General features: G+C 41.0%; 1 protein-coding gene across 2 annotated transcripts in view; it reads left to right on the top strand.

Annotated features, from left to right (window-relative positions):
- The window catches only part of LOC119970404 (E3 ubiquitin-protein ligase MARCHF3), a 103,905-nt gene extending 90,063 nt beyond the window's left edge, over positions 1 to 13,842 (top strand). For both annotated transcript variants that reach the window (XM_038804977.1, XM_038804976.1), the window contains 2 exons: positions 6,615 to 6,824; positions 11,378 to 13,842. In XM_038804977.1, coding sequence (XP_038660905.1) covers positions 6,615 to 6,824; positions 11,378 to 11,536 — 369 coding nt within the window. In that variant the 3' untranslated portion in view covers positions 11,537 to 13,842. The remainder of the gene's footprint in view (positions 1 to 6,614; positions 6,825 to 11,377) is intronic.
- The last annotated feature ends 4,965 nt before the right edge of the window (positions 13,843 to 18,807 follow it).

The following is an 18,807-nucleotide window of genomic DNA, read 5'->3' on the forward strand; positions in this document are numbered from 1 at the left end:
TTCTGGTGGATAGATGGAATATCGGGAGTATGAGAATCACAATATAGGAATTTCTATCAGTTGCTTTTTAAATCTTAAGTTAAGGCTTTTAGCTTAAAAACAGTGTAGAATTTCATGAGAAACAAGGACGTTATAGAGTGATGTATTTCAGTTGTGAACTTTTGATGGCAGGAATATTTCTGTCATTAGCTAAGAGTTCTAGTTTCAGAATTTTTTTTCCAAGTTTGAATGAAAACATCCAAGACTAGAACATCTCTTCTGCAGCAGGCATAAATGAAATGCATCAATAGATTATCGGAACAATTCTCACTTTCACAGGTTTCATAAAGTCTGCACTTATGTGCCCAATTATTTGGCCGGTGTATAAGCAGGCCTTTAATATCATGGACTAAATGATCATTCTTTCATAAGTGATCATGCTGTTTAACTGAGGGACATTGTGACAAATTTGGCATAGGGGGGAGGGGAGACCAGTCTTTGTCCTTTTGAATACTTGTGAAAAAATTATTTTCAAAATGCCGTGATGATTCCATGCCAACATAATGCCTGGCCTGGGATAGAGAATATTGAAAAACATAAATTCCATCTTAAATGACGAGGACAAAGCACTGGACTACTTCAATAAAATAAACCAATAATATTTTTTACAAATGTAATGCCTAGCAAAGTACCAAAAATTGCTTATCATTTTTCCTGGTCTTTTTTTCTAAATGAGGGAGCTACTGGCTTTGGCCATATATAAAAAATAATAATAATTCTCAGTATTTTCAGTGCAATTACTTTTTTAAAAATAATTTAGAGTACCCAGTTCATTTTCTCCAATTAAGGAGCAATTTAGCGTGGCCGGTCCACCTACTCTGCTCATCTTTGTTGTGGGAGCGAAACCCACGCAAATACGAGGACAATGTGCAAACTCACACGGATAGTAAGCCAGAACCAGGATCGAATCTGGGACCTCGGTGCCGTGATGCAGCAGTGCTAACCACTACGCCACCGTGCTGCCCTTCATTGCAATTACTTATTGTTAAAGTGAACTGGGCTAATGACTATGGATGTGCCAATACTGTATTCAGATCCCATAAACTTGTAGGCTGACTGTTCCAGGTGGTGTTGCTCATGTTGCCAGGTTAAACAGTGCCTCATATCAACCAATACAGTAGAGATGGGAGCAAGAGGAGTTGATGGTAATCCGCTTTTTGTACCTCATTTTTAAAAGCATGATGGGTAGAATCTCATCAAATTTATGTGAAATATGAGTCTATACTTGGAAATGGACAATTTAGGAGTTTCCCATAGAATTAATTGTCAGTGTATTTTAATAGACATGTGGGTCCACTATGCACACTATTTTCTGCAGAGTAACTAGTTGAACAGTTCTACTCCCGAGAAAATGCTTTCAAGATTGAAATTTAAAGTAAGAACATCAAGAAATACAGCATATCTAGCCAATAAATGACTGCAGACTACTTGATTATAAGTCTGTACAAACTGGACTTCACAAAATTACACAGCAACATTGAGTTCAAGGCACTCTTACCATCATTTATTTTGGGTTAATTCTGCTATTTTGCGCTGAAGCAGTATGTTGTATACTTTAGAATTTTTGATTATGGGGAAGTGAAGCAACTAAACGGGATTGTTTAATGGCTAAATCCGGAACAGCACCATCCGTGTAAGAACAATGTAAAATGGGTACGAGTAGCCTCACATTCAACTGATTTTAATCCTCTTGTCATATTTTATAGTCTGATCGCCCTATTCTTCAAACTATTAAATTTAACTTGAGTTGGTCTAGCTTGGCTGTTTATCTGTCAAGCAGAAAGTTACATTTTAATTGCCTATTCTCATGTCTTCATAAAATAAGGATGTTTGACCTAGCCGGTACGTTGGCCAAATAAATCCAGTTTCATCAATTAACGATAATTCAGACTTTCAAAATTTATAATTTGTGATGCATCAAGGAAAAGTTACTAATAGTATTTTTTTAATGGAGAGATAAAGTCACATTATATTTCCAAGTTGTAAAACAATAGTTACGATATTTTTGTTTTCAAGCATTGCAGCACCTTCAAAGTAAGAGAGTTTTAAATTCTTAAAAATATTTGTTTTGAAGATTACTAATTTTAAAGCTCCTATTTGGGTTAACGAGAAATAGTTACATCACAATAGCCTTTATCTTCAAAGTACAGCCGTTCCTCTTGTAATCCAAGTATTGCCAGATCATTTAGTTGAACTTATATTTTTGTGCTGAATTGTGTAACATGCGCAGCATGCAATTCTGTACCTACTAGGATATTGCAAATCTATTGCATAAAGCCCATGATGTCAAATTAAGCTGGATTTACACAGCTGTAAAGGTTGCAAAATGGCATGTCAGAACTATGGAATAAACCCCCCCCCCCCCCCCCCCTCCCCATATTATTGATGTTGGCTCAAAGGAATATGCAGGAGTGAATTGGGGTGAGGAGGTTGATTTTTTTGGGGGGGGTTTTGTTTTGGACATTTGATTAACTGACCCTATCTTATTCTGGAGATTTTTTTTTGGAATGATTTCAATCCCTTGATGAGAACACTGCTGTTCAATTTGTTATTTGTAACCAGTTGGTTAGCTAAATAAAAGAATGTTGCCGAAATTCAAATCCCACTTGGTGGCTACTGCCTATATCAACATTACTGAAGCTCTGGGCTTTATCTATTATAACGAATGCCGAGTTCCATTCTAGATCAATTGTTTCAAAGTTGCGTGGGAGCAAAACTGATGCCAAAACCTTTTGGAACCGAGTGCTAAAATATGGATTCCTGACCACGGTTCAAGTATGTTTCTAATCTTTGCCAGCATCAAGAGAGCATTGAGTAGAAGATTACACAGCAAAACTTATTGGGCAAATTTCTATCCCCGGGTGTGGTTTGTGATAATCATGAGTATGTGTAAGAAAGCAGAATGCATGTTACTGCATGGAACTTTCTGTGGCACAACATGAAAGCATTCAAACATATTTCTGTGGCCAAAGCAGCATTGGGCTTGTTCTGAGACCAGCATCACTTTTGAGAAGAAATTTATTCAGCAAGTTGTGATCACAAATACGGCCTGAAAGGATGTTGGAGTCAGGTTCAACTGTAACTTTCATTAGACAATTTAGAAAACTGGTCCAGAAAGAATTTTCTAAAATTCTGCCAACTCTTCATTTCGATAAAAAGAAAAATCAGTGATTTGGAGACAGAATGGAGAAAGTTATTTTAAATAGAATGGCACAGCTTTAAAGGGTTTACAAGAACAGAGAGAGGGGATTTTGCATGCTGGAATCTTTGATGGTGGGAGGGCAAATTGACGGGAGTAGTGTTAAGGAGGGGTAGAATGATTCCCCTCTTTTCCCACTTCTCATTTCACTGCAACAAATTTTTGAATAAAGATGTGCTTGCCAATTCAATAAATACTTAACTGTTTATGTGCTGTGGCTATAAAAGATGCACACGGACAGATTTCCTTGTACATTTTTCAAAAATAGAATAGAATCATAGAATGCCTATAGTGCAGATGGAGGCCATTCGGCCCATCGAGTCTGCACCGGCTCTTGGAATGAACACCCTACTTAAGCCCACGCCTCCATCCTATCCCCGTAACCCCACTTAACAAAGGGGAAATTTAGCATAGCCAATCCACCTAACCTGCACAGCTTTGAACTGTGGGAAGAAACTGGAGCACCCGGAGGAAACCCACACCGACACGGAGAAAAAATGCAAACTCCACACAGTCACCCGAGGCCGGAATTGAACACGGATCCCTGGAGTTTGAGACAGCAGTGCTAACCACTGTACCAATAAAAAACAATTTGATTGTACTTAACCAGTCTATGGAAAATGAATAATGCTCTAACTTCCAGGCACACACACACTCAAATATTCTTCCACATACACACGTACGTTAGAATGGAAAAGTAAATTAAGCAGTTTTTTTTAAAGAAGAGTCCAATAAAAGATTAAGTGTCTAATAGAGCGGCGACTTGGATGGTTTCAGGCGAAGCCCAGTAGCCCTTCTGGATTCTGTATCGATACAATTTAAGGACGATTCCTGTATGTTATTATGGAGTCACCAGCTGGTGGTTCATTGTTAGAATGCTGACGGCATGTGAATGGTCAAACAGCAGACAGGACTCAAGTTTGCAGACTGGATAGAGTTTTGGTGTCTCTTTAGCACCTGTTCTGTGGCCTGGAGACGAGCAATTTCTTAAATGCAAAAGAAGGTTAGTTGGCTTGTTACATGTTGCTTGCTCATCCTCTTGCACCCTCTCCCTCTCTCTCTCTCTTAAACTGACCAGTTGCTGAAACATGGTCATGATTAGTAGATTCCAAGTCTGTGGTTTCATCTTAATTAAATTATGGCAGCGAGGCTTCCTTTCAGGCAGAGTCTAATGGCTTGTTCCTCATCCAGTTGTTGTCTGAAGTTCTGTGAATCGATCCGATGTGACTGTGTGATTCAGTCACATTCCTCTAGGGTGAGAGGGTTCTTTCAGACGTTTTAAAGGCTTTGAAATTTGCAAGGTACAGTGATGCAAATGTTAAGACACCTTAGAAACTACTGTTTTAAGTCACTGGAATGCTGTTTCAGTCATTTAAAACTCATTTGGTGGCTTTCAGCATGTAAGTTTATTTTTGATTAAATGAATTCCTTTATAACAGTTCTAAAAAGATATTTGGGACTTCTGGCTTAAACTGGGAATATCAAAATCAAGAAAGGTCTCTGGTGAAGTATTGTGCTGATTCCGGCCATTGCCCTTTTGGAAGGATTTCCAGGCTTGGAGGAGGTAGATAGGGAATGTCAGTTATATGGAAAGATTGAGAATGTAAGGATTCAACATTTGGAGTAAAGAAGGAGGTTAAATTTATATGGGATTTTGACAGAGTAGATTCGGAGAAATAGTTTCTACAGGCAGGAGACTTGATGCCTGTTCCTAAATTTTTGCATTACTGATGTTATGAAAAACCAAACGGGATGTCTGTTTCTAAAATATTATCTTGTAGAATTGAGGGAGAGTAATGAAGGATGAGGGACTTCTGTTATCTGCAGAAATAACACACGCTGAGACTCTTCTCCCTACAGAGCAGGTTGAGGCGAGATTTAATAGAGGTGTGCAAAATTAAGAGAATTGATGAGAGTAAAATAGGAAAAATTGTTTCCACTGGCAGGACAATTAGTAATCAGAGGACAGATTTAAGACAATTGGCAAAAGAACCTGTGTGTAAATTATTTTATGCAGTAAATTGTTATAATCTAGAATGCACTGCCTGAAAGGATGTTAGAAACAGATTCAATACAACTTTCAAAAGGAAATTGGATATATATTCAAAAAGGGAAGTTTTTCAAGTCTATGGGGAAATTTTACTTGCCCTGTCATCTCTGCGCTCCAATTTTCACTTCATTTGGTTTTCTGCCTCTGCTATTTAACTTCGATTTTCAATAATTTTACATTTCTGTCAGTATTGTACATCTTTTATGACCCTTTCAAAAAATGTTTCTTACACTTCCTGTCATTTTGGGAATGACTTTCAGAAAACCTGGTGTTAAAGATCTAAGCAAGCCCAATCAAAAGCCCACAAGTTATAATTGCCCACGTCATATAACAGATATGACCAGTTCAGATTTAGCCAAATGTGGAAGAGGGTCAGTGGTGTTTCTGGAACCACAATGCCTAGGTATATAAACTTCTTCAGTTTAAGTTCAGGAGTAGTATTCTTGCTTCTAAACATGTGACCTTCTGACTCAATCTCCTTGTTTTAGACTTGAGTACATAATCTAGGCTGACATTTCAGTGAGGTTCTGAGGGAGTGCTGCACCTTGAGAAGTAATGTTTGTTGGATGTGATAAAATGAGATTATGTTTGGCCCTTCAAGTGAATGGGAAAGATCATTTGGCACTTTTTGAAGAAGATCTAAGGAGTCTGCCTGATCTTTCTTTAGTTGTGAAGCACTTTGAGATGTCTTGAGTTCAGAAAGATTAAATAAATAGATGCGCGTTATTCCTCTTTATAGAACTCCTAATGTTTTTTAAATTGTGCCATAGAGATGTTTTGCTTGGTAGCTGTGACCATCAGTATGATATTGCAGTATTCTGGAGTTTTTTTTAGTGCCTACTCAGGAAAACATTTTCATTTATCTAGCGTTCCTGCTGCTTAAACTATATTTGTGTCCTGAAATAACTACTGTAAAATCCTATGCAAATTCAATGCATCATATTCAAACGGTTAATAACAAATGTGAAATTGAGTTCGAAACTTGGATGTCTTTATGTAGAATGGGACTGAGATTAGGAACACACAAATAAAAATTGAGGGATTCTGAAAAGGAAACTTGAAAATGAAATGAAATGAAAATCGCTTATTGTCACAAGTAGGCTTCAAATGAAGTTACTGTGAAAAGCCCCTAGTCGCCACATTCTGGTGCCTGTTCGGGGAGGCTGGTACGGGAACTGAACCGTGCTGCTGGCCTGCCTTGACTTTGACTAAACTTGACTTTGAATGACTTTGAACATATCTTTTTTAAGAGAACGCAAACAAATGTTTAACTGAAATAAATCAAAAATGTTTTGAACTTTTGTTTCCCTTTCTCACCCCACCCAGTGGTTAAGAAATCCAGGCCCACAACACGAGAAGCGGACTTTGTTTGGAGATATTGTGTGCTTCCTGTTTATAACCCCTCTAGCCACAGTCTCTGGCTGGTTATGTTTGCGAGGTGCAGTGGACCATCTACATTTCAGCAGCCGACTCGAAGCAGTTGGACTCATTGCGTTAACTGTTGCACTCTTCACTATTTATCTATTTTGGACTCTAGTAAGTGTGCATTATATTTTTCTTGTAAAAGCCATTTGCCTCGAATCTTTGTATTATAGTTGGAACATAATGATAGATCTAACAATTTTATATTCATCACTTAAATATGCTGAAATAAACAGCAATGAAGCAACTGTGTTCTGCTTTGTGGAAAGATTTTCCATGAGTCAGTATATGTGCCCATCTCCTTCAGCACTTAATTGTTGCAGTGACAAGAGTTTCCAATGAACCCTTTTATGGACAGTCACAACTTTTTAAAATCATTGCTCCAACAAAACTGTCTTCTACTTACAACTGTAATCCTCATGTGTCTCTATGAAGACTACTCATAAAATGAGAAACATTGCACCCCTTTCTGTGCTCGTTCTATTCACAGAAAAGGGGAGTTTTGAGAGATTTGGGGCACGACTCTCTGGAAAAATTTCTAAGTTCATTTGTGGTGGGTTTTTCAGGGAGTTTCGCCAGCGAGTTCCCCACTGCTATTCAATGACGCTTAGTAATTTTTTGGGGCCCTGGGGAGTTTCTCACTGACTTAATCCACACTTCGAATTTCTTTTTAGCTCTGGGGAGCTGATTGGACCGCCATTTTGAAAGGCTGCCCCAATCTCTAAGTGAGCTTATGGGTCCCCCACCCATGGGCAATGTCACCCTCCAAAAACATGGGCACTACCCACACCCTCCAAGTGAGGACACCCCACTATGGGTCCCCCCAAAGACCCTTGCAGCACCCTCTCCCTTCCAGGACCCCCACCCGTCACCGCCTCAACCTCACAGAGGCCCATAACCTCTCCTGCACATTCTATTCTTCAAACCGCCCCTCCACCTTCCTTTTCATGGACATCGCCCCCATCAGACCCTGACCCTTGGCAGTGCCACTCTGGCACATGGACACCCTTGCACTGGTACCCAAAGAGTGGGTGCTGGTTTGGCAATGCCATTTGGGTACCTTGGCAGTGCCAGTGTGGCAATGCTAAGGTGCCCACGTTCCAGGGGGTGTGCCAGAGGGCCACCTTGACCACCCAGGGGATTCCAATGGCCGGGTAGACCCTCTGGGTGCCATCCGCCTGTTCCACGTATGTGTGTACCAGGACTGAACAGCGCCCAGCTGAGGCCTCGCTGGTGAGGCCAGTAGATTCCGCGATGCCGCTGGATACTGGGTAAGTTCACCGAAGCTGGTTTCAAAGCCGACTTCGGCGTGCAACATTTGGTCCCGCCACTTGTGAGCGGGATTCTGACTTGAGTGAAAACGTCCAGGAAGTCCATGAGGGGCTCTCCTGGGATTCACCGGCTGCACCGCGCTCGAGTCAGAGCGCAAGGCGGCCAGTGGATCGAGCCCTTTAATATCTGTTCAAAATCCAGCACAACCAGCAAACAACCTTGATTAAAAAGATGGAAGGAATTGATGGCAGAAGATACTTTGAAGTGCATTGTCCTCCGTTTCTGATTTGTCACTGTTTGGTTTTAAAATTCTCATGTTCAAACCCTTTCATGGCTTGAGCACTGCCAACTGCTCACCCGTTTGCTCTGTAACCTCCTCCAGCCCTGCAACCCGCCAAGAACGTTCAATTCCTTCGACTCTGGCCTCTTATACATCCCCTTTACCGTACCATTGACAACTATGTTTTCCTCCTTTTGGGCCGAATTTCTACCCTGAACTTGTCAGTTTTCCTCCTTAAAATGTATCTTTTAAAATCTACCTCTTTAAAGCTATTAGGAAACTATCCCAATATTCCATCCAAAGTTATTTCCAATTTTTGTCAGATTATGGGATTTTGAAGCACCTTGGAACGTTTCCCTATTTAAAAGGCACTGAATAGATGCAGGTTTTTTGCTGTATCTGTATTTCTAGGTCCTTCAAGCCTTCTGCTACCTTCACTTCCTCTTTTATAATTCATTACACCCTGCATAGGAAATTCTGTTTCCAGCCCCTTAACTGGAAACTGCTGGGATGTCTAGAGTTTTCGTCCTCTCACTTGTGATATGAACACTGATGAAATTGAAAACCGATGAAACTTTCCCAGAATATTTGGGTATAGCAATTCCAGCCATTTTTCCTGCCATTTTTCTCTCTCCTGAACCACTCCACATGCCCCTAATAGAAGCTATATTGAAGCTATCATTTGATTAGAAATACTAATACCAGCATTCTAGGTGTAAATTGTGGCAGTGATGTAATATAGTACTCTCATCCTTAACAGGATTAAGCGATGCATTTGATACATTCTCTAATGCACCCACACATGTGCTTTCAAGATGTGAAATGCAATGAATTAGCAAAATGCAAATCTATGGAGATGTGAAGGGGGACAGATTTCTGTTTTCAAACACCAGATATTGGTACAAAAAAGCAACATGCTGACAGAAACTTGAATTGAAAGACCGAAAATGTTGGAAACACACAGTAGCTCAGGCAGCATCTGAGAAAAGAGGATGATAAGAGTTCATGTTTCAAATGTATGACCTTTTGTCAGGGCTAATCGGGATTGATTACCACTAAAAAATATAGCTGTTTCACCTGGCGAGGTGAAAAGTCAGACATGGCAGTGATAAGGTCCCTCATGGCAGGTTGGTGCAAAAGATTAAATCACATGGGGGCAGGGGTGAACTAGCTGGATGGATCCAGAACTGGCTTAGCCATAGAAGAAGGTAGCAGTGGAAGGGTGTTTTTCCGAATGGAAGTCTGTAACTCGTGGTGTTCCACAGGAATCAGTACTGGGGCCTTTGCTCTTTCTAATGTATATAAATGACTTGGAAGAAAATGTAGCGCGTCTAATCAGCAAGTTTGCAAATGACACTAAGATTGCAGGTGTTGCAGATAGTGATGAAGATTGTCAGAGAATACAACAGGATATAGATAGGCTGCAAAATTAGGCAGAGATATGGCAGATGGAATTTAACCTGGAGAAATGCGAGGTGATACATTTTGGTAGATCCAATTCAGGTGGGATCTACAAAATAAATGGCAGAACCATCAGGAGCAGAGAGACAGAGATCTGCACGTGTAGGTCCACAGATCCTTAAAAGTGGCAGTTTAGGTGGAAATGGTCGTAAAGAAAGTATATGGTATGCTTGCCTTCATAGGACGGGGCATCGAGTATAAAACCTCAAAATTACGTTACAGTTATATAGAACAATGGTTAGGCCACATTTGGAATACTTTCTCCAATTCTGGTCACCGCACTATCAGAAGGACGTGGAGGCTTTGGAGAGAGTATAGAAAAGGTTTACCAGGATGTTGCCTGGTATGGAGGGTATTAGCTATGAGGGGAGATTGAATAAACTGGGACTGTTCTCCCGAGAGATACAGAGGCTGAGGGGCAACCTGATAGAAGTTTATAAAATTGTTAGGGGTATAGATGGGGTGAACAGTTTTGAGGCTTTTTCCCAGGGCGGAAATTATAATTACAAGGGGGCACAAGTTCAAGGTGAGGGGGGACTGGTTCAGTGGAGATGTGTGGGGCAAGTCTTTTTACACAGAAGGTGGTGGTGGCCATATGTTAGTGACCTTTAAGACTAATCCGGATAGGCACATGAACAGACAGGGTATAGAAGGATACAGACTGTTGGTCTAGATTGGACACGTGATCGGCTCAGGCTTGGAGGGCCGCAGGGCCTGTTCCTGTGTTGTTTTGTTCTTTGTTCTTGTCCCCAAATTCTGAACACGCTGGCGGTGTTGTCAGAGTTTATTTGGGCTTGTCTCAGAAACTTGCCGCGAGGTGCCAGAGTTTTTGGGGCATTGATGGGGAGCAAGAACAGTTCTAACACTGGGATTAAAAATATCCCATAGCCATGACTGGAGATAGAATCATAGAATTTACAGTGCAGAAGGAGGCCATTCGGCCCGTCGAGTCTGCACTGGCCGTTAGAAAGAGCACCCTACCTAAGACCACACCTCCACCATATCCCTGTAACCCAGTAATCCCACCTAAACTTTTTGGACACTGAGGGCAATTTAGCATGGCCAATCCATCTAACCTGCACATCTTTGGACTGTGGGAGGAAACCAGAACACCTGGAGGTAACTCACGCAGACACGGCGAGAACATGCAGACTCTGCACAGACAGTGACCCAAGCCGGGAATCGAACCTGGGACCCTGGAACTGTGAAGCAACTGTGCTAACCACTGTACTACCATGTCGCCCCAAGACAAAGTGTACCCTTAAAGTGGGAAGAAAATGCAAGCAGTGATTTTTTTTTTTAAATGAGGGAAGCACTCTTAAAATGTGATCATTTTAATTCAATATTCTTCCTCCTGTTTTAGTTTTCAATCATGATTTTAGTTGAAATATCTCAGTTTCAATCTAGTCATAAACTGATGAACATTTTTTGCCATTTCTTGAAAATGCTGTATTGTATGTTAAGTAAGCTGATGGCATTTAGTGGCAATAAGTTGGTTCATAGTAACCATTTCCTTGACTAAACTAGGAATGAATGTTTTAATTTTGTCTAACACTTTCTGGCCTAGGAGATTCCGGTTTAGCTTTTTTTGCTATTTGTGTCATGGGGATACGAGGGAAATTTATTCATGCTGAATTTATTTTAAACCCACCAGGTTTCATTCCGTTATCACTGTCGATTATACAATGAGTGGCGTCGAACCAATCAAAGAGTAATAGTGCTTATCCCAAAGCCACCGGGTGTATCATCTTCTCAACAATCACTTCTTGGTCTGCATCCAATGAAAAGGAACTCAAAAGAGACAATTGTATGACTTCTGTCAATCTCATCGGATTCTGGGTTGGAAATTCTATGAGCTCTAGCCAAAGCCAAATAATTTAGTATGCCATCTTTCTTCACAAGTTCGCCTGGTTTCGCAATGCAGCGACTTAATGGGCCTTGGATGGTTTGATTATTTTGTCAGTTTTTCATAAAGTTATGTAACTTTTAATACTACAATAAGGCTTAAAATATAGTCCTTTATAAACATTGCTGATAATGTTACTTTGTATTTAGTTTCATTTTAATGTCAGATAATTTCTTTATGCATTTGTGTTTTTTCCCCTAATTGGGTAATGTACGTGATGGTAATGATGTATATTTTGTGTAATATTCTCGAAAATGGGGATGATGGATCACTTTTCATTTCCTGCTCAAGTTTCATCAGATCCAGAAAATTGTCGAGTTTCCAGAGCTTAATTGTTTCTAACTATAATTGGTTATCACCTACTTTGTCATGGGGAGGGATGCAATTTTAAAATCAAAATTTTTTGTGAAAATACTTGTTGACTTATTATCCTAAAGTTTAACTTTTTCACAACATTATGCAAGTGGAATGATTTTATGGTGTGTTGATCATGATACCACTATGCAGTAGATAGTCACTTTGAAATACTTATAATCCATTCCATCGGAAAGAAATATGGGACAGGTTTCCCAATTTTTAAGACTCCTTAATATTTTAATTACACTGATTATTCTAAGCAGTTATGACTGTGTTATGCATCATTAAGCCTGACTACAGTGTTGCTTTGGATGTAATATGCTTGTATTTTTTTTTAAAAGGCAGTATGAATTTATTTTGTATTGGAAATATTTCTTTAAATCAATAGCATGGTGCCGTAGTCCCAAATATGTCTTGGTACCTAATTGCAGCACGGTACCACAGTGGTTAGCAATGTCGCTACACAACGCCAGGGTCCCAGGTTCGATTCCCGGCTTGGGTCACTGTCTGTGCGGAGTCCGCACATTCTCCCCGTGTCTGTGAGGGTTTCCTCCAGGTGCTCCGATTTCCTCCCACAAGTCGCGAAAGACTTTGTTAGGTAATTTGGACATTCTGAATTCTCCCTCTGTACTCCCGAACAGGTGCTGGAATGTGGCAACTAGGGGCCTTTCACAGTAACTTAATTGCAGTGTTAATGTAAGCCTACTTGTGACAATAAAGATTATTATTATATTGTATGCAAAATTGCTGATTAGCATATCTGAAAAGAGTTGGTTCATAATAATGTTGTTGAAATATTAAAACGTAATGGAATATTCTACCAGCAGTAATTAAACCCGAATGTATTGTGATTCGCACGCAGTACTCCAGACTTTGTTTACGCTATTAAGTCAAATGTATAATGCACATCCAAATCAAATATATAATGCCATATCCAAGTCAAATGTATAATGCCTTATCAATGTGTTGTTAACATAGTAATCAAAAGATATTCACTTATTTTTGTTTTACCAGATCTATATTGTTTCACAATGGTGACTAAGTTAGCTCCAATTCAGTGCCATGAATTTTCTCAACTGCACACAAAATTTCCAATTTTTTTTTCTTTGACATTTTTTCAGGTTGTTTTAATTTCCAGTGTGACTTCTAATACTCGGTTGTTTCTCTACTCTAAAATAACATAGGGTGAAACAAATATTCTTGTTCAAACATTCAGGGCAAGCAATTTTTTTGAAGAATGCATTAATTTTTTTAAAATTAGAAATTCCATTTAGAAATGTCTGAATATGACACAATCGTAACTGACCTGAAAATGTGGCATGTTGACTACATGTAAGTATGCAAAACATTAGGGATAATGGCAATAGAGGGAACAAGATATTGTGCTCTTCTAAAGTGTTGATTCACCTTAACACTCTAAATTTCTACCTCTTGGAAAGTATGTATAAAGAGAGATGCCATCCACATTGTGTGCCATTTTGTTAACTCCTATATAAATTACATGTATCTTGTGTAAGTAATGTGATTTTGTTATTTTACCTTCAATGTGTATATTTTTAAAAATGCTTTTCTTTTAAAATACTAAGATGGAAGATTCGAGGGAAGGGTAATAATTGGATAATAATTGGATTTGCCAATGTATTCCGCAAATGTGGATCAAGTCGGTGGTCATGGCTTTATTAGTCATGCATTGCCATAACTTCTCATATGAATGAATTTGCTTATCAGTAAAATTTAGTTTTATGTATTTTCTTCTCCGTGTTGTTCACTTTTGCAACTGTAATAATTTATTTACAATTTTTGTATTAACCAGGAACAATAGTAATGGAAATAAAATTTGAAATACATAAATGATATCCTGCATTAATTATATATTATTGATCCTTATTTTAGTTAGGGAAAGAAGTTAGTTCTCCTTTTCAGTAACCTTGCGCAAATGTTAAAAACATGGGCTTATCAGCAATTGTGAGAATCATAGAATGAAACAAAAAAAAAGGAGATAATTCAGCCCATCATTTTTTGTGGTACTGCTTTGGAACTATTAGTTCCACATGTCTGCTGTTTCCCCGTAACCTTTAATTTGTTTTATTCCTTCAATTATTTATCAGATCCATTCTGAAAGTAAGTATTGAATTTGCTTCCAACACCCTGTCATGCAATGCATTCCAGTCAAATCAACTCCTTACATATTTATTTTTCCTTATCACCATTGGTATCTTTAGTTCCTCTCCCTTCTGCCACTGGGAACCGTTTTCCTTTCAAGTTCCCATTAAACTTTTTGAACTAAATTTTAAACACCTCTAACAAATCTTCTCTTCTCCATCTTCTCTCCCCTTAAGGAATACAACTCCAGCATCTCCACATAACTGAAGTCTTTCAAGCTGGTATTATTCGAGTTAAGCATGAGCTCTTCCATCCATTCTAATGTATGGTATCTAGAATTTAACACCACGCTTCAAGTGGAGGCCTAATGAGTGTTTTTAGAAAGCTTTGGCATAACTTCCTTGTTATTGTGCTCTTTTTTAATAAACCCAAGGTTAACATCCTCCTCAACTTGCCTTGTTGCCATTAAATATCTGTTAACATGCCCACAGGTCTTTCTATTCCTGCAACCCCTTTCAAATTATGCAATTGATTTGCATTGCCTCTTATTCTTCCTACCTAAACATATCACTTCTTACTTCGGTGTTATATTTCATCTGCTATGTGTATAACCATTTCACTATTCTGTCTATATCCTCCCAATGTCAGTTACTGTCTTCCTCACTATTCATAACTTTTGAGTTTCAAGAATTTCAAACTTTGCCCAATCTCAAGTAAACAGAGCATAATTCAAAGTACGTTTAAAAATTCACTGACCTACGACGATAGGGCCCTTCAAATTATCTCTGTTAAAGTTAAGACCCAGCTAAAGTTGCCATTCAGTAGCTGGGACAAATTGTGAAAACGAACAGATGGGAAATTAGACATTGTTCCTGTATTGCAAACGCTCCTTTAGGGAGAATGGACCGAGTGACCAGGAATATTCCCTTATAAAGACATTGGTTTGATTGACCACACGGGGTTACGTTCTGGGCATTCTATAAAGTATCAGAATATTGAAAATGGTTATGCTGAAGATTCACAAACAACAAGAATGAAAGTTATAATTATGGAAGTCCTGAAAAAGTGGAACTTGTTCCTTATGATGTTGAGAAAACTAAAGTGGGGGGGGGGGGGGGGGGGGGGGGGGGGGGGATCGTCGGGATTTTTAAGTCGTGATGGATAGTTTTAATGATTGGTAATTTGATTACCAGGTGGTATCATTGCCACTTTAAAATCTGCTGTTGGATCAAGATGAAGGGTGCAATTCTCCGACCTCGTTGCGCTCTCGTTCGGGCGAAGTGAGGTCGGTATATAGGGGGAGAGGCCGAACACGGGAACCGTGCCAGGTGCCAAACAGTTTGCGATGCAACCGGCCAGCTCCCATTGGTGAAATCATCACCACTTGAGCCCTATTTCCATACAATTAACGGGAAAGTGACAAGAAGCAACATACTGGTTGTGCACAAGGGTGGGTGTTTAATGTGTGATACAATTCCCCACTCTCCCGATGGTGCCACCCTCCATCCCCCTCCCCCAGTGATCCTCCATGTGTTTGGCCGCCTTACCTCTACCGCTACATCTCGTTGTGTCCCTAGGATGCACATCTAAGGTGGAAGCAGCCAGCTGCTCACCACATCCTTTGGCCTTCAATGCCCCTGGCGAGTGTCTTCGTTGGCACATGCACAGCCGTGCTGCCCTGTTCTGGATGTTGACTGTGAGACACTGCTTCGTCAGAGGGGTGGAACATATGGGATCTGGTAGCCACTGTCATCACTCCATTGGACAGGTCTGGGTTGCCACCCAGCATCCCCTCTTCCTGTCGGCGCCCATAGAGCATAGAACATAGTGCAGAAGGAGGACATTCGGCCCATCGAGTCTGCACCGAGCCACTTAAGCCCTCACTTCCACCCTATCCCCGTAACCCAATAACCCCTCCTAATCATTTTGGATACCAAGTGCAATTTAGCATGGCCAATCCACCTAGCCTGCACGTCTTTGGACTGTGGGAGAAAGCCGGAGCACCCAGAGAAAACCCACGCAGACACGGGGAGAACATGCAGACTCAGCACAGACAGTGACCCAGCTGGGAAATCGAACTGGTGAAGCCACAGTGCTAGCCACTGTGCTACCGTGCTGCCCTGGGGTTCACTTTGGGATGGTGGGGGGTAGGGGGGCGGGGGCAGCTAGTTAGAGTCCCGGCTGTCCCTGCACCATTTCGCTCTGCCTGCCCTGATGGCTCCCCGATGCCCTCACAATCTTATCAATGCCCTCGGCGATGCTCCTCCTTGATTAGGCCATGCTCTGCAGCACCTCACAATACCCACCTGAGACTGGGATAAGCTGAGAATGGGACATGACCCAAAGAACCTCAAAGATCAACCTGATATTGAGTAACATCACCCAATGAGTCACACATTCTGTTGAGACCCTCAGCCATGGCAGCCACCGACTCCACGACGCAGGGATCAGGGGTTATGGGAAGAAGGCAGGAGAATGGAGATGAGAAATATATGAATTACAATTATGAAAAATAAAATTGAATGGTGGAGCAAACTTGATGGGCCGTGTGGCCTAGTTCTGCTTCCATGTGTTATGGTCTTATGGTCTTGGAGACCTCCACTAATAGTGCAGACATTGTGCACCAGACTGTCCACTGCGGTTGCCACCCGAGCAATGTTGGCCTCGGTGCCATGCATTGCCGGCGACCATCTCCAGCACCCATAGCCCCTCGGACTCCAATCGGATATTGACCTGCTGGAGTATTGCTGACATCTCCCTCTGAATGTTCTGACCGCAGCTAATGTGTCCATCAGCTCTAGGTAACCCTGTACAGCCCTCCGACTGCTGTATCGCCAGGGGTTCATGCCTCCACCTGATGTGCATTAGCAGCTGTGTGGTGTTCACCAGATTGTGTCCCAGAAGCCTGGCAAACATAGATAGATACATTGGAGCAGGAGGAGGCCTTTTGGCCCTTCGAGCCTGCTCCGCCATTCATCTCGATCATGGCTGATCATCCAACTCAGTAGCCTAATCCTGCTTTCTCCCCATAGCCTTTCATCCCATTCTCCCCAAGTGCTATATCCAGCCGCCACTTGGATATATTCAAAGTTTTAGCATCAACTACTTGCTGTGATAATGAATTCCACAATTGTCAGATTCCGTTCTTGTCTATCCAGATATCTGATTCCACGCATGCACTCAGTTCTAACTCATTACCCCTCTGATTGACATTTCCATGGTCTCATTTCTCGTTTTGTTTTGTCATATTCTTTGTTTGACATCTGGTCCTGGATGCACAGAAATTTTCTGCAACTCATTATTGAGAAGACTGAAGCTATTGTCTTTGGTCCCTGCTGCCAGGTCCAGTCTCTAGCCACAGGCTCCGTCTGGAAACTGTCAAGACATCGAGCCAGACTGTTCGCAAGCTTGGTGTCATATCTGACCATGAGCTGACAACATATCCACTCCATCACACACACCACTTACTTCCAACTAAAGTACATCTCATTATTCTGCCCAGCTTCAGCTTATCTGCTACTGAAACTTCATTCAAACTTTCACATTAGTCAATGCTAGGGATAGCAATATTCCCTTAGCCAGCCTCCCATCTACAACACTAAAGAACTTTGAAATCATCCAAAACTATAATCTGCACCAATTCCCATCCCACATTCACCCCTGCGCTCGCTATCCAGCCTGAAAACCCTTCAATTTTAAAGATCTCATCCTTATTTTCAAATCTCCATGGCTTCTTCTAACCTTAGCACTGGCACCTCCTCCAGTTGTACAATCCTCCCGAGATCTCCAAGCACCTCCAGTGCTGACCTCTTGAGCATCACTGATTTTCATTGCTCCCCTATTGACGTCTGGGCCCTGAACACCGTCCTTAAACTTCTCCCCATCCCTATCATCCTTTAAGATGCACCTTAAAACCTATTTCTTTGAACCAATTTTACCATTTGTCCTTGCGTAGCTCGGTTTCTAATGTTATGCTCATACGCAGTGTTGTGTAATGTTCTAATGAGCAGAAATTTATATAAATGCAAGTTATGTCAATGCTGTTTTTCTGATGATTCTGTGGGTCCACTGTCAAAGTTACAGTGGACAACTGGAGAATGCACATGAAATTCAATCTTTTAATATTGTAATTAGAATTGAGAGAAAAACATTCTAAATTCAAACAAGAAATGTACTGTAACCAAGCTGGCAACCTTTCTAATAGGTGCTACAGTGACATCTAGTGACTGAGGAAGTAAACATTTTGAGATGTTTATCACCTATCCCTAATTGATCTTGATGGTGGTGGTGAGCTGACATCTTGAATTGTTGTAGTCCATGTGGTGTGGGTACACCTGCAGTGCTGTTAGCAAGGAAATTCCATGGTTTTGATTAAGTGACAATGAAAGGACTTCCCGTGGCGGCAATGACATAGGAAGTCGCACATTTGGGAGCTCCCGATTCAAACGGACTTTTCGGCTCTTTTTAGAGCCCAAAACGGAATTTTTTCGACGTCTCCCGGTTAGAGAAGGTGTGCTGATCGACTTTCTCCGCATTTCATGACTCGAACTCGGAGTGGAAAGGGGGAAAAAACAGCAGCAGCTCCCCAGAAAAAACGGGGGAAGGATTCCAAGATGGCGGTCGGCAGAGCACCAGAGGAGTGGAAGCAGTGGGCCCAGGAGCAGCAAGCTGCTCTCCTGCGCTGTTTTGCAGATTTCAAGGCGGAGGTGCTGAGCTCT

Source organism: Scyliorhinus canicula, chromosome 8 (assembly GCF_902713615.1).
Source record: "Scyliorhinus canicula chromosome 8, sScyCan1.1, whole genome shotgun sequence".
Lineage (NCBI taxonomy): Eukaryota > Metazoa > Chordata > Chondrichthyes > Carcharhiniformes > Scyliorhinidae > Scyliorhinus > Scyliorhinus canicula.